The sequence below is a fragment of the Grus americana genome, chromosome 3 (assembly GCF_028858705.1).
Source record: "Grus americana isolate bGruAme1 chromosome 3, bGruAme1.mat, whole genome shotgun sequence".
Taxonomy (NCBI): Eukaryota; Metazoa; Chordata; class Aves; order Gruiformes; family Gruidae; genus Grus; species Grus americana.
In genome coordinates, this window is record NC_072854.1 from 70821490 (window position 1) to 70845064 (window position 23575).

A 23575-nucleotide genomic window follows, 5' to 3' on the forward strand; every position below is an offset into this window, starting at 1 on the left:
AGAATTTCAGAATCTACAATCTGTTTAACTGATCATTACATAGCTGCCTCCTCCTGGAACATAAAGAAAGGCATCTGGTCAAGAGAAGGAGTTCACAGAAATCCCAAGGAGCAGGAGTGAAGAACTACCTGGCAAGAAAAACTGACAAAGATTCAGAGAGGTGGCAGGGAACAGCGCGGTGGCTGAGGCTTGCTGGAGAAGACTGACAGAACAGTGTGATGGCCTCTATAAACTTAGGAAGAATTTTGAGAAAACTGGGGGAAACGGGCCACCATCTCAATCTGTAATACAGAAGATAGCCAATATGTTTGGCCCTGGGTGCTTCAGGCAAAAACAGGCAAAAGTCACTTGTACACAGTCTGTGCTGGGTAGACTCTGCTACAAGCAATTCCATAAATTAAAGCTCAGAAAACAATCCAGAAACACACTGTCATGTGTTGTGTCTTCTGACACAGCAACAGTATAGATTTCTGCTTTTTGCCTTCATAGGGAAACATGTCACAACATGTGCAACTCTGTTCATGTGCTTAAACTGTACAGCAAAATATGTGACAAAGTCAAACCAACTTTATACAACTGATGTCCTTCCTGTAACCTAATAAGACACTCATTAGGTGAACAGGAGATGCCATACATCCTCCTTTAGATATGTGGATTTAAAGCTTTTTTTTTTTTTTAGTTATTTTTTCAATACTGAATTTCTTAATGCACATTCATGAATACAAAACCTTCTCAACAGATTTACTCCGTATCTGCAAATTTAAGTAGCTAAACTGAAACAGCACTGGAGGAATCTGCAGCCTCTAGATAAGCTGTGATGGCACACACTTCATCTGAAAGGCAATGCTAGTAATTTAGCAAGACATTTCTGTAAAATGGGTTAAATAAATTATGTATTTGGCATATGCACAATAATGATAGGAAAATATTTTTCATACAACTAGCTCAACTTTGGAAATGTTTTGACAGTCAGAGCAAACTTGCAAAACAAGTCACAAATGAAGCCCTCATCTTTGTTTAAAACATCTCCTGATTCTGGCTTGCTTAGTGAGCAAACTACATGCTGCTCTTATTCACACACCTGTGTTTGAAGTGAAGTACAAAACCAAAATGTTCTCAAAAAGGACCTGTTTATGTTTTTGATGCAGGTTCTCTCTCAGTCCCATTTGAGTCTTAGAAAATTTTACACAGCTTGGTAAGAAGTATTTTCAGCAGTAAGTAAAATTTATGACCCTTGTAGTACTTAACATTTATCTTCCCCATAACAAATTCTTTCTTCTCCAGAGCACCCTGTCAGCTCTTTCTCATCTCCTAAGTATTTTGCCTACAACCAAATCAGAACACTATATCCTTTAAAGCGTATGGTGGTGGTTTTCTGTTCAGGAAAAAGTAATGCCAGGGAAGTGGGGAAAATGTTACATTACATTTGAAAACTTACTTGCACCAGGTTGTCTTTATATTAAAAATTCCTACAAACTCAGTCACACACAACTCAGCTACATATTTGGCAGTCTAAGTTTCTTCTCTTATTTTCTTAAGTTCTGGCCATCAGCTTTTACCACACTGCTGTAGTACCTGTGGGAAATTTTCATTATGGCTTTAGTAAACTGCTCCCTTTCCACTGTTATCGCTCAAAGTACAAAGTAATTAGGAAAATTGCTACAGAAGTTCACTTTATTCATCCATCCTTTGCAACGTACAAAAACTCTTAATGGTGAGTTCTTCTAGAGCAATTAAATCCTTAAATCACATCCTTTTCCTTTCCAAATCATAGCTAAGTGAATTTGGTGAACACTTGACTTACAACTTGAGTTACATTTCTATTTCAGCATCATTCCTGCTGCACAGATCTCCGCTATGGGTTCCCCACAACAGAACAGTGCTTTCCTGCAAGAGCCATCCTACTGCCTAAAACTTTTTGGGTATGAGCCAACAGAGTATTTACCATTATGCAATACAAGTTCATAACGCAGTGAAACAAGATAATCTGGAGTGTCTGGAAGCCAAGACACTTTGCTTCCAGTTCCTTAAGAATAAAATAGCATCCTATTAATTCCTGTCAATTTCTCATTAGAATTTTTAAAGAAACTGGGTAGAAGAATCCTCAGAAGACTTGCGATATCACATAAATATTATTTAAAAGAGCGTTTGCTCATAGTTCCATGCTTGTGCCTCAGATATACCCATTAAGTCCATAAACATCTGTTTATTTACATGTTTGTGCAAGCACAGCGAATGCTACAACAATATGAAGGAAGTAAAAATATAAATTTTCAACCATCATTGGAAGACATCAAATCTAAATCAGATTTTTTTTACATGATGTTATTGTTTAATCTCCATATATTCTGAAGCTTTCAAAAAGCTGAGAATAACCTCAGAAAAAGTTTCCTTTGAGGAAAGGCCCTAATTACCAGAAGTCTTTCAGAAGCATTTTTTCTCACACAACTCCTACTGAAAATTAATTTGAAATTTCGAGAAAACATTTGAAAAATAGACAAACATACATGTCATGCAATTATGTACCTTTCTAAGTTTTTCCATGTCTTGATAATATCCTGCTGCCTTTTTCTGCTCCTTGGTCACTTCTGAAACAAGCCTCATGATAGTTTCTCTACTAGCTTTGGACTCCATCTCATGGACATTGACAGCTTCTTGAAGAGCAGCAACCTGGTCTTTAAGTGTCAGATTTTCTTTACATATTTCAGACACCTAGAGAAATAATTCAAATGTTAGTTAACTTTTTTAAAGGACTTAGCGACATATATTCATCCCAGTATACCTGCTCCTAATCATTCCAATAAATACATGGTGTTTCTGGTGACCCGTAGGTCAGATTTATAATTGCACTTTACTATTTTTTTCTAAAAAGAGCAGAAAGACAATTAATATGAGAACCATATTCCCACCAGAAACCCACACCTTAGTGTAATGTGGTTCAGATTTACTCCCACACAATGTCTATGATCTGTTAAACAGGTGGAGAGCTACTGTCACTGCCTATCTGCACTTGAAATGAAGCAGGTCAGAAAATGAAAACAGATCATATAGCTAACTTCATGTGAAAAGCAGACCATTTCAGTTTGGCTTGTTAAGATTTATGCCTCTCACTTGGAATGAGAAACAGAAAGCTGCATTTTATGCTTGAAACTTTTTAGGCATGGGGAGGCTTGAGTTAGTAACAGCTATTTCATAAGCATATTCAAGGGCAGGGCCAAATACCTGGTGGGCTGCTGAACAGCTGACACCTTGGAAAAAGGAGTTAGTTTCCAAGAGGATTCTAGGGCTCTTTTGGTACGTTACGCTATTTCCAAGAAGTGGACTAGATGAATGTGGGTACTTCAAAGACTGCATAAGGTAAAAGAGGTACCCTGACTTCTACTGGCAAGGCATTTGTTAAGACTAAGCCAGATCAATTCTGTCTTAAATAAAACCATAATGCGGAAAAGAAGCTAAATAGACATACCATGACCGCAAACAGAAAAATGAGTCGCTAAGTTTTCCTAATGCACACAGTTTTCAGTACAAATTAGATTTCCCAACAAGATTTATTACTACATTGTTAAAACAAGACATCAACATATACTTTTTTTCTAAACTCCGGTTATTTCCTTAACTTAAAGCACGTAAGAGTTACAGCTTAATACAAACATCTTTGACTCTAATGACAACTAGCCAAGTTTTGTTAGAGTATCTATTACAATTTCAATGTGCTTGTAATATTACGAAGGCAAGTACTTTAAGAAATCACTGTGATATGTATCTAGATAATCTTAATTTATTAAGTATTCCTTATAGCCAGAAGTCTTATAATAATATGAATATAATGAAACAGAATTTCCCAAAATACCTAGTATGCTCCCAAGTAAAGAAAAATAGGGATAGCAAAGACTAGACAGAACATGAGAAAAATGCATAAAATTAGGATAACTTGCCCTTCAGCAACATCGATAAAGGTTAAAAGAGTATATAAACAATTTTCCTTTCCTAAATGGATGCTTAGTTTATTATTTTTCTTCAGAATATTTCTGAAGTTTTATGATTAAGTCTCAAAACCACCACACATTTATTTCCAGCATTTTGTTACAGGGCACAGTTAAGGTTGTTTTATGGTATGCCATTTAAGATGTTTCAGTTTACACATCACATAGTGTTCACATATTCAGGAAAGCTTTCAACCAGGTATGTCAGGGCTGTACTTGGGAACTACAGGCTAATGAAATATTTATGCAGATGGGAGCAGACTGAGTTCACTGAGGTTTATTAGTGTTCAGTACCTTTGAAAATCAGCCCAATATAAAAAAACCCCCACTGTCTTAAATGATAGCACTGTCTGCAAATCATTATCTAACACAAAGATTCCTGTCTTCATCACTTGCTTTATTTCTTTGACAACCAAGTATTTTTCTATTAAATTGCTATACAGAAACCCTTGCCTACACATAATCACCTTTGACATTAAATGTTCCTGTGGTTTCTCTTTTTCTCTGATGTCCGTGTCCAAGAATGCAGAAAGCTGTGTAAGGAGCTCTTCATACTTTCTGCTGATTTTAGAAGTTTGAGTCATGCTTTCTTCACACTCATTCAAATATTTACTAATCAGACAGAAAAAGATACATGCATCAGGATAAATGTTCTCTGAAACAGAATTCTAGGGAAAAGACATTATCCCAAGATTATTGCTAGCTTCTGCATACCACAAAATTAATTTTAAATGTTACATATAATTCTCTATATCTGTTATTTAATACATGTAACTTTTATTGTTGCCTTATGTGTAAAGATTTCGTCAGCTTTGCTTTTGATTACCACTCCAAAGAATCTTCTGTGAACCCTACCGCCTTCTCAGCACTAGATTTCAATAAAAATAAAGAACCAGGTGACATCAATAAACAGTGCCCTCAAGATACTATAAATGGAGGCTGCAAGCAAAAGCTTGGAAAAAGTAAGAGGGGAAGAGAATGATCAAATTATAGTAGAAATATGCTAAAAGCACTTCACATCACCTCTCTAATGAAGTGGATAGTGCTGATCAACAAACTCGAGGGAAAAAGAAGCCCCTCTGGACTAATGGAAGTGTAGGACATCCAGAGTACTTGTGAAGGGAAGTTTACCAGCAGAAGCAGAGATGGGAGACACTACTTTGCTGTACATACAGTCTTCTACAGCGTAACACTACCCCTGAAAGTGATCAATTACAAAATAAAATATCAAGGGAGTATTCTTCATACAAAAGAATGAAGAAAAGGCAGCTTTTTGTCATCAATTTCACCGCTCTCAAAAGTGCCTATCATGTGGATACATATCCCACATGAAACATTTGTTACCAGCCTAAACAGCAGGTATCAGTTTGTAAACAGCCTATAAGAACTAACAACCAAACATCAGTTTAACTCATCGGCATAAATGTGGTTACATCCCTCCTGTTGCCAGGGTCAAAGACAAGCCCAGCAAACAAGCACTGCCACAGTCTGCATAGGTAACAAATGTATAGATTCAAATCTTGCTCATGATGCTGCAAGGCTGAGCATCACTTCTCAAAAACTACAAAGAAACAGATTAACAAAAATAGCCCGGCCAACCAAAGCTCAAAATGACCATTAGTGTAATCCAAGTATCAACTCCAACACCTCTCAGATAACACCCGTGAGAGAGGTACTCAGTGGTAGAGTGCAAGAGACAAAACTATTGAGCTTCTAAAGCAAGTTCTTCACAAAGATTTGAACACTAGAATAAAATGAGATGCAAGATATCACCAAACAGCTGTCTAGAGCAAATATTTTGTTGAAACTCATTTGCTTATCAGAGCATAGCACTATTCTCAGTTTTCAAGGTGGGAATGCAAGTGATTTCTGGACTCATTCTTTTCCCTAGGTTGGCAATCAAACAGCCAACAGAGCATCCCTCCATAATCAAAAAGCAGCATGAGACTCCTACAGAAAATGCACAGTGAGTGTGAACACAGTATGTTAAATGGTTATAAATCACTACACAAAAGAGATGGTCCATGAAAAAATTTAAGATGTTGCCTTATGAGTGAAATCAGCACAGTTGTCAGTGCTGCAAAGCGGAAGAGAGTGGAATAATAACAGAGAGAAACAGAAAACATTGATTACTGCTTTGGACAGGACAAGGATAGTTCCATGTACTACTGCACAGCACACACTGTGAGCCAAAAGAGGCCTGCCTTCTGCAGCAGATGCTGGCCCTCAAAAAACAAGTGCCTCACAGCTTCCTCACCTCCGGGCACCTTCCTCTCCTCTATAGCCCCAGTAAAACTAAGCTGTGAGATGGTCGCTAAACTGCTGTCCTGCAGAGGGGCATGTCAGAAGTGAAAAGGTATGATGAGACTCCACACATGTCATACACGCATGCTTAGATGTTAGAATATTGTATGAGATCGACCACCAACCCCACAAACCGTTCTGTGGCTCTGAAAAATTGAGGCACATCACACACAGAACCATGCCTGCTTTTCAAAATAAACAATCTGAAGTACAAAGCACGTACTTGACAACTCTACGAATAACCTAATTACCTCCAGTAGGGCCATAAAGGTGTGGTCACCTAGAAAATAGGCAATCAGCTACAAAAAAGTAGAATGCAGGTCTTTGACAGTTTTGCTAGCTCTTCAGAACTAATGAGCAAAGAAAAGAGGTGGAAAAAGAAGGGAAAAAAAAGGAAAAGAAAGCTTTTCACAGTTCAGGCTCTAAAAATACGTTGGCAATAGACCTGTTGAGTAGAAAAGCACCATTTTCAATAGGAGAGGTGTACATCTTGGAAACCAATAACAGAATATATTAAACATTTTTTACTGTATCCCTAGGTATAGAATGTAAATGTGCATTTCATGCCTACTGGCTTGCTCTTCCCTTTTATTAATGGTTTTCAGTTAAAATCTTTCTTGAATATCTAATTAGGACCAGTCACATGCCACGCGCTAATAAGGTGGTCAGACTAAGCGACTAAAGTTCATTAGGTCAGTACATTGACTGGTATTGTGCCGCATGTAACCATCAGCTGAAGATGAGAAAAAGCTTTGAAAGCATACACTGTAGATTCATGACCAATCCAACATGTGTGTTCTTTCCAAAAGAGCGGACTCACCCTCCCTTTGTCCCTTCCCTGGAGTGTAACTCTAGGGTTATGCTCCAGGTGCACAGCAAACGAGACCTGGGATTGGTAGAGCTGAACATTAAGCTTTTCGTTTTGTTCACTTCTCTCTTGGAGCAGTTCCCTGGTCCTGATCACCACGCAGCAACACAAATGCAAGTGCTGACACAAGTTTCATGGGCAAAACAGAGAAGCCAGGGTCGCACTGGGAGCGACAGCACAGATTTATGCCACATAAAATTGATCATATCACTGTAACAACAGGATAGTATGATACACGCTATTTTGGCAGTTTTCTCCCAGTGAGTCAGGCAAACAGGATAGGTTTTTCTTCCTTCTTTTTCTTCTTCCCCCCCTCACCCCTCAAAGTAGCATTTTAAAGAATCTCAACAACCGCTATCTCAGACACTGTGATGTTTTCCATGTTGCTAGGATGCATAATACATTTCCTGGCTTAACTATCTCCTCACTTATACTGGGATCATATCTAAATCTTTGGTGATCAACATCAGCACTATCCAGACAGGGCTTTTGGCGAATCAGCTGGTAATAGACAAGTGCACTGCAATGGATTTCTCTAGATTTTAAAATACCTTAATTATCCACTTCTAACGCACAAAGCCTGAAAGAGCTGTGCGAAATACTGATTTAGGAAACACAGACATCTGGTAAACACTCACCTTGCTCTTAACTAGACAATATTGAGAGAGATATGGAATATTAGCCTTGTAATGGTGGGGGAAAAAAATCCATTATAAAAGTCTACAAAGTGTCTATTAGTATAATATGACTGACACTGATTTTGGAATTTTAGAGTTCAGAATATTTTCACACCAATCAATTTTATTTGTGATCAGCTTTGCTATCAGTCTCCATCCCATAGACCTGAAATAGTAGCAGATATGCAGAACTGACAGATCGGCACTCTGATACACTATGCTAAGAACAGTATAATTGAGGATACTATCTTTTAATAAAAGTTTTATGCAATCAGTATGCCTGTTTAAAAAACAAAACAAAAACAAAACCCTCACACAAAAACCCACACAGCAATGTCCCAAAGAAAGCAGAAGAAAAGTCAGACAAAGCTAGCATTACTGAAAGCTGAACAAACACTAACCAAACATTAACATGCTTCCTTCAGGATGCTAATAACTAGGAATTATACCGTATTTTCTTTATTACACTGATCCTAATGGACAGCTTTACACAAAGGAAGAAATTCACTTGACACTGTTCTGGTTCCAGCTGTGACACAGAAGAGAGGAAGAGAGACCGGAGTGGTGCAGCAACACAGTCACTCACCACCGCACAGCCCATGAAGCATGGCAAATGACAGGTACATGTCTCCAAAAGACACCACCAGGGCACTAGACTGTAGTTGCAGGTACTGCCCATCACAAGCATGCTATGAAAGGCACAAAGCTTGCCTCAGTGCTGTACGTGGAAATACCTGCACAAGGAAACCACACCAGTTCTTCTGCATCCAAACAGCCCTCTGTGCTCATTTTTTGTAGACAATGTGGTTACACCAAGCTGACTCATATCATTATTTCTCCTCTGAAGGACAAAACTCTCAAAATGCCATTTACAGGCTAACAAATCAAACCAAAATTCAAATTTCAATACCTTCCACACACTCAGTTTCAACAGCTGTGCAAGCCATTGTAACAGAATTCAGATCTGCAATAAAGTCTGTCCACCAACGTATTTTTCTGTGTTGACAACTGCACCATTCTGTCATCCCAAACAAAAATTGTTTCTCATCTCACATGAATCTTACTTCAGTTTGGCATTTTGCTCATGAAGCTCTTCCTTCAGCTCCCAATTTTCCTTGAATGCCACCTGAGCTGTCAGGTCAGCCTGGTTTTTAGAAGTGGTGAGCACACGTGCCTCTTCCTCTATCTCCTGAATTCGGGTTTGCAAAAACAGGAGGCGAGACATCTGTCTAGCATTGTTTTCCTTGTAGCTTTCAGCTTCAGCCTTCAGCTCTTGAAAAGAGGCTTCTTTAGAGACCATTCTGGACCTGAGTTCAAGAAGCTATAGACAGAAAAGGAGAAAACTCATAAAAGAAGGAAGAATATTTTTTCCCAGGCTGAAATACATGACTGTACTACAAGTTTAGCAATTGGACAAGAAACACATTTTGGAACAAAAGGCTCAGTCTTCTATCGCTACAAGACCAAGTGGAGGGATGCAACTTTATTTTCATATAACTAGGAAAAAAGCAATGGAAGAAAGGGGGTTGTGAATCCAAAAGCTGCTGTTGTGTAATACAACTTTTCAAGATAATCTGTTACAAGAAGATAAATTTATTTACAAATTCAGAATATAGGAAAAGCCCACTTTAAGTTCTGCTGTGCAGCCTTAACTCACCTCCTTTATGCACCTGCATTACAACACTGGCATTAACAGCACTATTCCCTCTTTTTTTGCCTGCCTCCTCCCTGCTCCCAGTTCTAGTGCACAATTCCATAGATAATCTATAGCCGTGCAGAATTGTAACAGCAAAGCATCCTGTTTTACAAGGGTGGAGCCTTTTGATGATTTGCAGCATGTTCAGAGCAAAGAAATTTTTGGAGAGTTGCACTGTAGGCAACCTCTACTCAGCTTATGCAAGTAATTTTTTGGTCTGATAATCCAATATAGCTGGATTTACACAGAAACAGCAAGAGAGCCTTTTAAGGAAGGGTGGGAGGAGGGACATCGGTGCCAAATGTCAAGGACCTGTTCCAGAGATGATGCTAGAGCTTCCCAACAGTTCATGGAGTTCAGTTGTTTTTCTTTACTTTCCCCTCTCTCTTTTAGCTAAAAATACCATTTTCCATTGAACTATTTCTGCTACAGACTTCTCTAAAAGACTGAGCTTGGGGCAGACACAACAGGCACATAAAGTTTCAGTGTGTTTTATTTTGTTAAAAGGAACAATTTAAAGCGGATTTTTGTCACAAGAAGAGTTAAGGCATGTTTCAGCTTTCCTGACAATTCCAATCATAAGCAGCAAGATGCAATCCAAAGCGTTTATCTCCTACTACATAAAATTAACAGGCAAATAATTAAGGCAGATTAGCTGTTCTTTATGACGTGTGCTAGGGCTTCTAACTGGTGGCAAACATTTTAAGGCAATAAATATTTAAGATATTAAGCTGCAATTCAGGACATCAAGAAATTCATTGCTCTGCCAGAGGCTTCCAGTGTGACCAAACCCAAGATACTCAGAGAAATTCCAGGAGGCCAGTGAGCCAACTGAACAGTGACTGCCTTGCAAAAGAGAGGTCCTGATTCTCCTGCTCCCAGCCAGGGAGCACGCCTGTCCTCTCCCTTGCACCAGCTCTGGTATTTGTCTGACCCCTCCACAATCTGCTTAACTAATGCAGCTGACAGAAAAGAACTCACTTTCTACAGAGGAAGAGGAGGAGGAAGGGGAGCTGGCCATGTCACAGAGGAAAGGGTAACACTGAGGAATCAGGTAGGAGGATCACTCTTGCAGCAGCAGCATAGTCTCTGATGAGCTTATGCTTCACCTGCAAGCTCTGGTTTATCAGATACTTTGGAGCTGACATAAAGCAGCACTGATTGAGAAAAGCAGCTCTGCCTTTTCCCAGGCTCGCAGGCTTTGATTCCATACTCCACCCTCTTCTTTGTGCTAGCAGAAGCACTTACATGGCTACGAGGTGAAATAAGATTGGGAAACTGATCCAGCTAAAAAACAACGCAGAAGGAGAGGTTTTATTTTTCAATTGCATCGGTTCCCCAACACAGTGCATCTTAAAACTACACATACATCTGTGCCAACACAAGGGATGGGGCAGTGTGGGGAAGGAAATGAGCAGCTGAAGGAACAATAGGATTGCTTTGCTTGGCAGCTGGACCAAGCTATGGTAGCTTAAAGCATTCACGACCTTAAAATTTCTCTGTGGTTCACCTCCCCATCTGCAAAAAGTGGTATTTTTTCCTCTGTGCATTGTCTCTGTGGTCAGTTCCAATAGCAAAAAAAGCAAGAATAATCCCATATCATGAGTTTTACAGAGCACTCAGCAGAGCAGGGCTCTGACCTCAGCTGGGTCATGAAGGTCTTTATTAACAAGAGCATGAACAGCTGCTTTCTTGACTATTCTTTTGCTTTTGCAAGCACAGCGCTGAAAGAATGTATAAATCAGTCAGTCATGCTGGCAATAAAGCCATTCAACATTTCCAATAATAAATTCTTTCTATGAGAACATGAGATTCTGTACAGCTTTTTAAAATTGAAATTTAATAGTACTGATCCTGGATAGCCGTTAAATGTTGGGGACCCCTGCAGTAATTTCAGGATCAACTGATCAAATTCAAGTTCAGCCAATGGACACTTATCCCTGTAGTTCTGGCTGGATACTGTATTAACAAGTCATTCTCCTATAATATTACATGTTCTTGCTGTTTCCCATATTCAGCTATCCACAATTAAAGAAATTTCATTACATTGAGAGTGCCTTTTTTAATGTTCAAGTGCTATGCAAGTATATCACAAAGTGCTTTACAATGTGCAATAGAAATACGCATTTGTAAAATGTACAGATGTTTAAACAACTAGTTGGATGAACATTCACAAGTTTCTATTGAACTTTATGTATTTATGTATATTTATGAATATATACATGTAAATCTATGTATGTACTTAAACGTAAGCATTTCATGTCTCCTAAAGGCAAATTCAATTCCACTTTAAAACTGACCACTGCCTGCACTGCTGAATTGGATCAAACCAACCTTATTCAGTCATATGTTTAAAAAAAAAAAAAGTGGGAAAAATACAGAAACTCTAAAAAACATCCTCTAATAAATCCTCTCTCCCAAGAAACACCATCCGCACAGCAGGAACAGCAGAAACAGATGCATGTGTGTTCTTCAACCTCTCTAGTTAGAATCAACCTCATTAGCTCAAACACAGCTTCTTCACTGGTGAAGAAAGCAAAGCAAATTTGGGGAGCTGTAACTTGAATAAAGCAGAGAAATGGATGAGGATGGGCAGTTATATCTTAACTCACCAGCAACAACAGGAGGACATCTATTAGAACTTTCATACAACAATTTAGAAATATTAACTTTTACGTTTAATTAAAAAATATTGCATTTAGATCATGACAATAAAAAGCTACACTGCTTCAAATCTTTCAATTATAAACTCATAATCAATTCCTGAAGACAGAAGCAAGCAGAGTAAAAATCACATGGAAATTCCAAAAAGAACAGTGTTACAAGAAACAAAAGTTCTGTATCAAAAGCAAGAAATTTTGGACTTTCTGCAAGCTTTCTATTCTCTGCAGAAAGTGACTGCAGAGAATCCTCAGGTTTGGAGAAGGATTTGGAAGTATTTTTAAATGTACCTCTGACTGGGCATAATCATACTTCACTGAAAGTGCTGCAAGTTCACTTTGAGCAGTTTCAGCTGCAGCTCGATAGTGATTCATCTGCTCTCTAGCGACAGGAATATCCAAAAGAATGTGATCATGAGATTCCTGGGAAGACAGCATGAAAACAAAAGCATTAGATATTGCATTCTTTGAACATTTTTGTTTCAGTGCTTTTTTGTTTCATTAAGCTGTTCAAGGGCATTTATTCTATATATGTTATTTCCAGAGTAACTGACCCTTACTGAAAAATGGGATGAACAGTCACTTCTCTACCAGTCACCATTTTAATCTGCAAGTTTGGCCACCAACACCAGTGCTAAAGTATATCAGCACACAAGATATTCCCCCTCAACAATCCCTTGGCCTCCCACTATTTTCGACTCAGGTTATTTCCAGAAGTTTCTATGTATTTAGCAATATTCAAAAGGTCCCTCTTCTACAAACTTATCCAGTTACTCCTTTGACCCACATAAACTTTAATCCAAAGGGAGTCCTCAGGTGACTCATGCAAAAAGCCACTTTGGTTTTTAGACTTCAGTTACATTGCACACCTCCTCATTTTTATTTCGAAAGAAATGGTGAAAAAAAGCAATGGCTATCTATCTTCCTTGCGCCACTCACAATTTTGCAGATTTCTATCACATCACACCTCCACGGTCTCTCTACCAGGTTGAAGAGTCCATGCCTACTCAGACACTCCTATCTGCTCCTCAATTTTTTGGCGTGCTCATTTGTGCTTTTACTTCTAACCTGCCAAGGCTAAAGGTCCTTTTGAAATCCTTCACTTGGCCATAACTTCAGCTTTCTGAGTGATGCTTTCTCATCCCCAACAATCACCATACTGGCTGACTTTCACCCTTTTCCAAGCCCTTCTGATAGATGGCAAACACTGGCTCTGTGCTTCTAACACAGTCTCCTTCACAACACTTGTACAACTCTTTTAACTGTGCCTTATAAACTCTTTATAGTAAGCTTTCTCATTTTCGTGAGGTTCTGCTCTTCTACACTAGAGCAGAAAAGCGCTGGATTTCTTAGACTTTGTCACTTAAATCTTTCAATACAAAAATTCAGACCTGAGGTCTTGCTAGGAGTTTCATTAGACAGAACTTTTTTTTCAATCGATAGTGACTACAAAATGATGAAATTTAACATCTTCAGAACCGAACTGTGTTTAGGTGATGCTAGGAGCACACACGACAGAAGACAGAACATGACATTTTTATTCCATCAGCTCCCACACAGGACTGAAACAAAACTGCAATCCTAGCGCATTTAGGTATGCATTGCAAAATGCAAATCGCCCTCAGCTAATGACTGCTGTTGAAACAAGGTATTCCAATGGAGACAGAGACAAAATATCTTCACTTCATGCTCTTCTACACCAGCATTGGTTTCCAGGCTGAGATAAATTACAAGCTCGGCTCCTACCCATTCTAAATAGAAGAAAATGCACAGCTTTCTAAATAGGTGAACATCTAGTAAAATAAGCCTCTACCAAGAAACACACACAAATCCCTGGGGAATAAGGCAAAACTACTAGTTCAGACTGTAGCAGAAGATAAATTACCTTGGATTGGTTTCTTGAATATTGTCAACTCTTTAATCTTTCTTCAATGCACTAGTACACACTGGATTAGACCCATCAAGTTGAATCACGTTCATCTCCCTCAGAGACACTCAGCTGTGCTCTTTCACCAAGGAGTTACCTCTCTCAAGCCAGACTGATACACATAGTACAGCTCATGGCCATGTGCAACATAGCACACAATCTCTGAGATAAAAGGGCTGCTAATTTTCTCAACACTTTATCACCATTCTGAGGGAGTGAGGGAAGGCATCTTTGCTGCTTTGTCTTCCTTTTTGCTTTAGTCCACTCGTTTCACATTGTACAACCACATTAAATTCTTTGATGTAGAGAGGGGTTTTTTTTTTCCTTCTGTAGTACACTAGGACTCCAAAACAATGGATGGAGCTTGCAAACAGCACCACTGTGTATGTTATTATATTTGTATTACTGTATCGATGTATGTTTTCTTTTTTTCCCTAAACAAACACAACCACTTATGACTTTACAGAAGGAAGGAGTACATCTCAAAACTGATGAAATAAAAACATTTCAGAGCATAGCTGAAGAAAGCAGCCCCCTGCTCAGTAGCAATAATCAACTTAAAACCCTTTACAGCTAGAACTTCTGAAACCTACATTTGTCACACAAATCTAGATTTTAAACTGACGAGCACTTTCAAGATGCAGATACACATCCAGAAGGGTTTAAAAGAGGTTTGAATGAAGCCAGGTGCAAAAGTCAAAACCATTTCACTCATTCACAGTCTTAGTGAGATTTACAGAAGCAGATCTCTGCATCCTCCAGTGCCTTAGTAAATATGAAGCCAATCATACATGGTGACACCACGCTAGGAAAGTTTGTATGATTGTCATACTTTTGGCAGGGAATGCACATGCTTTAATATTTAAGTAAATAGTTTTCTATGTTTCGCCAGCAGCCATTCACAATTCTGATCATTAATCACACCTATAACAATGCAATTAATTTGGCATGACTCTACTATAGGGGTAAAATTTGTAATGCAGATGTGGTATTTTTGAATCTCTGGAAAAAATAAGATTTGTAATGTTTCATGAGTACTATGTAGTTTATACTGATTACTGTTAAGAAAAATGAATTAATAAAGTGGTAAAATAATAAGAGGCAGTAGAAAGGAGAAGCCTTAATATATTAGCTCTAAATAATCTAGGATTTGGGTGTTTTTCCCATTCACATTATTAACTTTTTTGATCCCTTTCCACTTAACTGCAAGAAAACGAAGTTTTCATTTCACTTCAAACGCTAAACAGAAGCTAAAGCTGTATTTACAATACCTAATATCAACTTGGACCTTTGGCTTTATTAGCAATAGGCGTTCTTTAGAAGATCAACAACATAAGGTCATTGTTGTTATTGTGGGGGTTTTTTGTTTTGATTTTTTACCAAATAACTACTTTCACCTCCCTGGAATCTGGCTTGTAGTTGGCAAACTTTACCTGGTTCAGAAACCACAGAAGTCCAACAACATTCAGTAGTTTTATACCTCACCGTCTACTTTGAAATTGGCCAACTGTTCAAGTCACTCGCTCCCATTCTGCTTGTCAACTTTTCTTTATTTCCTGCTACTTTTCTTATTTCAATTCTGGCAAATGCTGCTGCCACTGCCCATCCCCTTCCCCAAGATATATATTAAAAACATCTCTATTGAAACAGAAAGCCCTCAGTAAGCATTTAAGCACTGACCACTAACTACCCAGAGTCACTTGCCCATAGCAGATGGGCACTACTCGGGGCACAGATTTCTTCTTCCTGTTTCCAAAGGGCCTAAGCACATTGGGGTTGGCATACCAAAAATAACGAGTCACGAACCTTTGTCGACTCCATTCTTCCTTTGCTTCTACAGAACAAATGGGGGCAGGAGGAAAGAGAGGTCAAAAATTTAATAAATTTGCAATATGATGACACATGACATTACTATTTCACAGACCTGCTTTACTAAACTATGTCATAGGTTAGCATGAGCAAAGTAGGGCATAAAACCAGAACACTATAGGAAAATTTCTCTAGTAGCCTATGAACTTTGATAGCCTCCACAATATTCAAACCCAAATCTAACTAAAACAGACATCTTAACTTTGACTTCTCTGGGTTACATTCACTGCTGCCGCTACACAGTCAGGCTTTGTGCAGCAATTGCTTCCTTTTGCCACTGCTTTTCATGTGTTCTGAGGTTTTTTTTTTTCATCTCTCCTTTTACCCTGCATCTCTTCTATAGTGATAAATTAAAAAAGAAATCTGAGCAATAAGCACCTGATCTATCTTACCTGAACTACATCTTTTTTTCTCCTCAGATGTTAAGGAAAAAACATATTGTTACATTGAAATTTAAGTTACATCGAAAATTGGGCACTGGACAGGTTTTAGAGATTCATTTCTGAGTCAAAGGGAGGGAAGGCAGGTAGCACTTGGCTAGTGCAGATTTTTCTCAGTAGCAGCAGCCAGTCTGCGCATCGCTTCAGAATAGCCACATCAGCTACACGCACCAATGAGCGTGAGAAAAAGTGAGCCACTATTACACGGTGAGTCAGACTTCATTAACACATGCAAAAACAGACTAAAATGAATCAGAGTCACTTCGGGGAAAAAACCTATTCACAAATTAACCATCTTGTATGTATATTTTGGGTAATGTTGAGTTCTTTCTAGAGAATACTTTGCCCAATTTGCCTATCAGAGCTTTCAAAATATTTGTATTGATAATGCTTTATTAACATAAATCAAAATTTCCAAGTAACATTTCAAAACCATTTCAGTTCTGTCAGTTTCTTTCACATTATAAAATGCCAGAAACAGCCAATTACTTTTGATCACTTCCTGCTTAGTAAAGTCCTCTTTCCGCTCTCTGATTTCTGCCTATAACTAGGCCCAACTCATTACTTGCAGTTTATGGATGCAATCCTGAAAAATTCTTTTTTTGTTGTTGTTATATGTGGAGATTTTATGCATTAGTGTACTGTTCCAGAAACACGTAAAACTAAGTGTTCTCAACAGCTCAAATAAATTACCAAAGAGATTTTCTAAATTCCTTTCAGAAGGGTACTGCTTAGCTCTGCCCTCCTCCCTTTGCAGTAATCGTTGAAAGGTATTACTGAAAGATGAACAACACTGGAGAGTGAATTTTATCTACCGAAGAGGCCAGTTTTAAGCTTGATTAATGGGCCCAAATGAAAGTTTCATGACAATCAAAGTTTTAGTCTTACCCTCTACTACTACAAGCAGCAGTTAAAGCATTTTCATCTTTCATTTTCTTCTCTGTTAGGATGAGGTAATTTTGCATCTAAATATAATAAACGCATTTAATATGATGAAAGACTGCAGTCATCTCAAGGCAATTACAGAGACGCATTACCTACTGTGTATATTACTTCACATGGGTTTTGTTTTACTTCATCCTTTGCCTATATGGCTAAATTAAGGAATTTGGATCTCCCCAACACGTCGTCTCACAGCTTTTCCAAAATGAATTATAAGAAGGAGCTTCTGTGTTTAATCAAATAATAATAAAAAGTGTAATTGCTAAGACAAAATTTAGGAGAAAAATGACAAAATTAAGTGCTTCTGCAGAGATTTTTCCAAACCACTTGTTGTTCTACTGTTTTTACTTTATCAGTGCTGAATAGATTTAAATAACTTTTGTAAAAGAATAGCTTAAATGAGAGATTTAAAAAACAGGCCATTAAGCAATGCCAACACTCTTGCAATTTTCTTACAATGCCTACTATACTTTACTAAAGTCAATGAAAGGCAAATATTTTAGATATATTTAAGTGTATTGGTACAAACACAATTAAGACTGATCAGTGCTGTAGTTTGATTTACCATTTCTAACCCACATTTTATAAACACATAGTTTCTAATGTGCTTCTGAGTCTCAAAAATAACATTCACAAACTATTCAACTTCAGGTCAGAAGGATGTGGAGCAGGTTACTGTCAACTCTGTAACTAAGCAGTGCTAACAAAAACGTTGTCAAAGCAGTTGTATTTAATATAATGGCAGTTGATTTTGCCATGACAAACTACCAAAATTCTGTATTTTTGTCTTAGAACAATATAGCAGAATTACAAAATTGATGTTCAACTATTAAGGAGGTAGTGAGCTGTTCACGCACTAATAAATTGTTTATCCTTTGGAATATGAAACTGTTACAAGTTCTCTACAGTATCTTTAGTACAAAAGTGTTTGATCCCTCTAAGCGATATCCTCAAATGTCTCCTTTAAATTCACATCAAAGCCAGCAAATCAGTTTCAAAAGAAGAAACATAAAGAAGAAATTCTTAGATAACTGTAAATTCCTACTCCATGAAAGATACTCCCTTCTTCAACACTTCATAAGAAAAAAGCTTTCGTCCTTGAATTTGTAAAGATAAGCTATAAAGATCAGCTGGAGTTCACTGCACTTCATCTGCCACCAGGTACAGTTCTGCAGCTGAAGAAGTTTTTTTGGTTTGGGTTTGGTTTGTTTTTTTTTTAAAGGCGAAATTAAGTTTAAAATTTAAAAGATAACTTGCAAGGAGACTTTACAGCTAGCCTTGATGTCAGTCACCCCCCACAGAAACAGCCGAGAGAAAGCTGGTGAAGAGCGACGGGAGAGAGGGGCGGGGTTTTTCCAAAATCAGGGCTTTATTCTCTAATAGAGGAACTGCAAAAAAAAAACCCAAACAAACCAGAACCCTCTACCCTTTCTGTCCTGCCCTCCATCCCTCTGTTACCGCCCAGCTTTGCCCTGTACCGAACAGCGGGGCACGCCGGTCCCGGGGGCTCTCACGGGAGCCCGCGGGCGCCTTGCAGCGGCCCGGCCCAGCCCAGCCGGCGGCAGCCCGCCAGGCCCGGCCGCCGAGGCCGCCCCCTCCTCCGCGCCAGGGCTGCCTTCCCCCTCGTTCTTCCCCGGGGACGCGGTGCCAGGGCGGGCCGCCGCCTCCCGCCCACAGAAACCACCGCTGCCCCCGCAGGGCCGGGCCGGGCTGGGCCTCTCCCCCGCGCCCAGCGCCGCGGTACCTCCGCCGCCGCGCTGCTGCCCCTGTCAGCCAGCCGTAGGGCCGCGGAGGCCGCGCGGGGCCCGCCACTGCCGGCCCTGGCGCCGCTCATGGCGGCCGCCCCGGTGCTGCCGTCCCCTTGGCAACGCCAAGCGAGAGGCACGGCCTGCGCACTCCTGTCTCTGGGCGGGCAGGCAGCGGGGCCTCCAGCGTGAGGGTCGCAGTGGGGTCCCCTGGTTAGGGAAGCGGGGGGCAGTGCTCGGTGCCTGCAGGTGAACAGACTTTACGAAGGGACGCTCACAGAAACGTTTTTTCCACTTCAAAACTCTATAAACCTGAGAAAATTACCTCAAAGTTTTCCTCAAAAAAGTCAAAACAGAGACGAGCAAAGCAGATGAAATTTGAATGGCAGCATGCTTGTACTGAGGCAGAGCTTCCTTCTCTTCCCCCAGAGCCTGTGGAACGAGCACCTCCCGCAGCCTAGGGGAGAGCAGCCTGCCTCCATTACTGCTAAAATACCTCTAGCTGAAAGGGAACCACCTCCTCCTCGTCCCCTCCCTTCCAAATAAAGTAGGTAAATGTGGGAAGAGAGGAACCGCAGCTAGCACTAAAAGAAAATTAAACCTTCAGGTGTATCAGTGCTGCATGTCATTTGCTTTGAAGACCCTGTGAACTGTTTCATCAGGCCTGCCCCAGTGCAGTCTTGCACCATTTCTGTCACCACTCGCAAGTCAAAAAGTATCTCACCTTTCCTAGGCACACTGCCTTATTCATGTTTTCCGAAGAAGAAAATGGAAAAGCTAGGGATAGCATTGATTATTTTTTGTTCTCCTCTCTGTGCGCTTGATGTCTGACCTCGGCAGCAGCAGTGAAATGGTGAGACCCCTGCCCAAGCGGAGGGGTGTCAGTGTGGAGAGTCGCCCTAGTTAAAATGCCACACCGCTTAAAGCACAGAGCTAGACAATGCCATACCTTAGCTGGAATCTGCCACTAAATTTATAAAGGAAAAAAATTGTTTAATGTGAGGAAGCACGCGGGGCTGAGGCCGTGCAGCACAGGCGGCAGGAGCCACCAGCCTCCATCCCGGGGAGCATCTGGGGAAAGACACAATCGCCATCGGTGCACAAGGTGACAATGGCTTCCTAGTGGCACGTTTCCAGTTCGTCCTCACGGGCAAAGGGTGAGCTAACAGCAACGCAGAATGGCATAGGGGGCATAAAAGTGTGTTACAAAACCCGTTATTCTCAAGGACTGTCTACACAAATGCTCTTACTGTTGCTGTAGTAGAGGACTGAAACCAGTAGGGCATTTCTTAATCAAAGTTATCCAGTGCTGACAGAGTGGATGGGGGTGCAGAGAAGTGCTGCCGGCATCTCTCTGAGGCTTCCCCCCCGAACCCAGTGACTGCTGCCGGGTAGGAGGGACCCTAGTTTTGCAGCACTAAACTCAAAAGGAGCCAGGTGAGAAAGCAGCCAGAGGCAAAGAGCAGGGAGCTTGGCCAGAAAGGAACTGCACACCCAGGCTGTCTCCATATGGCTCAGAGATAAACGCTCACACAATCCCTAGTTCCCAGTTTAACTCCATTCAGTTCCCATCCCAAAGTTTATTCCAAAGTGGTACAAATCTCAATTAACACAAAGTCTTAATATTTTTGTGAGAATAAGTTTCCTGACCTTTTTTTTTTTTTTTCTTTCCCTCTTCTATGCCTGTGGCTGTTCTATTACCTGAGATACCTCAAATATTGTGCTGATGGCTAGGGAGCCCAACCAAAAGTTTTCATAATTTCAAACACAGGACTCACGGTACTGGATCAAAGTTGGTACCACCGCACGGTGCAAAATGCCAATCTGGTGTAAACTCATTCTGCAATTCAAATCTATTAATTTTTTGACGGGTTAAATTTGTACTGGTAGCCTTACAGCAAACCAGCATAAATCTGGCACAAGTTTTAATCCATCATTCTGGATTTGTCCAGCAGCTGACTACAACCTGATCTGTCCCACTACTGCAGCAGCATGCAGATGCAGGATTAAATGATTGTGAAACTTTGTCCTAACTTTGAGCGCGCTTTCCCCATCACTGGTCCTGCAGTGCCACGGCTGGTTCAAGAGCTATACTTCAGCCACTCCTATGTCGTTGGTGATGGAGCAAAAATGCTTTTACAGCTGTATCTTACCATAGATCTAGAAAGTTATTTGGCTTTAAAAAAAAAAAAAAAAAAGAAAAAGCTGAATCTGATGAACTGCAGCGAGAGTAACAACAAAAAAGGCAAGGAAAAAAAGGATGAAAAGCAGAAATTTTATATCACACTGTGAAAAAGACTGGGACAGTTTGAGGGGGTGCAATATATTTGCAATATTTCTGCAAATCAGCCCAGATACCTGCTCTTCAAGCCATTTGACTAAGAAAAAGTATCTTATTACAGGATGTTAACACTTTAAAATGCTTTAGGCTTGTTTGCTAAATACTACGGGTAGAGTTCTCAAAAGGACTCTATGTTTCTTTTTCCTTAACAGGGGCAGGAAATAACAACGTAGGAAGGGTTACTTCAGGATTTATAGTTAAAAATAATTTCAAGGAATCATTTTAATGAATGAGATTCTTCATGTTGTGTTACAGAAAATAAATGGACAGAATGTTCTCAGCCTTTCTGAGCAAAGAATGGTGCAGAATCTCTTGAATTTATGTATCTAATAAAGTCACTCTAATTCTTAAAACAGAATATAATAATAATAAAAAATTACTACAATCTTTCCCTTCCTTGAAAGAGCTCAGTGTTGAAGAAAAATGCCAAAACTGATCTAGGTTATGAAGCCTCAATTCCAGTAGCCAGTACACTCAAAAGTCAGACCTAACAATTGAGACAGTTCTGCAGGTTCCTAAATATCTGCTCCTAATTGAATTTGCTGTAAGTAAATAAGAAGGGACGTATCTGAATAATTTCAAAGCTAAAAGTGACATGATGATGTGGATAGGTTTCCCCTCACTCAACAAAAGAGATATCCATTGTATCTTGTGGGGTATGGATGGATGGAGACCAATTGTTGCGAGTACCCCAATGGTTCTGTGTTTCTGGATGCTTGAACCAGAGATTCCCTAGAAAGTGATTCAAATTAGCTTAGATTGCCTTTCAAAGTGCTTAGTATGCCACAGGCTAAAATGACATTTCTGTATCAAAATCTGCATTTTGCTAGCAAATCAGTCTGCAGACTTCTGAGAACTTAATAAAAAGAGAACTGAAATGAGTAGCATAAAACAAGAGCTCCACTTAGGAAAAAAAAAAAAAAGAAAGAAAAAAAAAGCTTACTGGGGCCTGAAGGAGCACTGCAAGAGTCATATATACAGGCACATGGACTTGAATAAACCTGATCTAGGAAAGAGGTCCCTAAAACACTATTTCTTCAAGAAAGAATTCACAAAGGCCTCAGAGCCAAACCCATTCTTGAGAATGGAATGATCAACTCAATGAAAGGTGAGCTCTTACTTATATTATTTGAGTTGCTTTTAAATATTCTCATAAATAAATTTAAAAAATCAAAAAGCACTAAGAAAAAAGGCATCTTTTGGCATTGTATCTTCAACTCAATTTCAAAACAACCAAGTGCAATCATTTAAGTATTTAAGCACGCAGACTTATACTTCTTTAGCAGTTTTTTTTCCCCAAGTCCTTGACAAATCTTTAGCAAATCTGACAGAGCTGAAGTCAGAATGATGCTTGTTTTCCTGCAAATTATTGTGAAACACAGACAGCCAAGCAAAGAATGAACACTGAATGCCCCAACTGTATGGAAAGCCTGCAGTACACTTCTGTGTATTATTACGATCTGTACTGAAGTTTGATTGTTGGGGGTTTTTTTGTTTTGGTTTATGGTGGTTTTTTGTTTGGGTTTTTTGTTTGTTGGTTGGTTGGTTTTTTCTGTGGGTTGGTTTTTTTTGGTTTGTTTTTTTTTGTTTTGTTTTCCTCCAATGCCCCATCAGGAAGTGAGAGGAACTACAGGTACCCATGGAACAGAATCTAAGGGGAAAAGAAAGTTTTGCTTTATTCATTGTACTGTTCACAGATCTTGTAATTTAAATACATCATAACACTTGATTAAAAGACTGATTCAAAACATTTCATATTTGTTTTGAAAACAAAAATTCTTTGTTTACTAACACTATAAAAAGCTTTGTTATTAACCTCAAGACATCAACATCAACACCATATTGAGAAGGTGAAGTATTTGTCTTTTATCGTGCACACAAGTTCTAAATGATTTCTTGAATGCATATGCACATTTCAGACACTCATGACCTAAAATCAACTATAGCTGAGTTGGAAAAAAAATTGTACACTAGCAACATTAAAAAAAAAAGATGAAATTTATTTCTCCAAAGGAGATTCAAGGAAAATTTAATCCACAGGACTTCATTATTTACCAATTTAACTAGAATAACTAAACCAGACACATTTTAACAAATACTTGGCATGAAAGTCATGGGCACAA

The 23575-nt window shown here is 39.4% G+C and overlaps 1 protein-coding gene across 5 annotated transcripts in view; it reads right to left on the bottom strand.

Annotated features, from left to right (window-relative positions):
* ARMT1 (acidic residue methyltransferase 1) overlaps positions 1 to 23575 on the bottom strand; it is a 59382-nt gene that overhangs the window by 20903 nt on the left and 14904 nt on the right. For 3 of the 5 annotated variants that reach the window (XM_054818800.1, XM_054818799.1, XM_054818804.1), the window contains 4 exons: positions 12480 to 12611; positions 8897 to 9153; positions 4451 to 4595; positions 2527 to 2712 (listed from right to left, as the gene is read on the bottom strand). In XM_054818800.1, the coding sequence (XP_054674775.1) occupies positions 2527 to 2712; positions 4451 to 4595; positions 8897 to 9153; positions 12480 to 12611 (720 nt within the window). Of the gene's footprint in view, positions 1 to 2526; positions 2713 to 4450; positions 4596 to 8896; positions 9154 to 12479; positions 12612 to 15921; positions 15950 to 17312; positions 17390 to 19110; positions 19209 to 23575 lie in introns of those variants that run through there. The other 2 variants (XM_054818801.1, XM_054818802.1) reach the window with 2 other exon arrangements.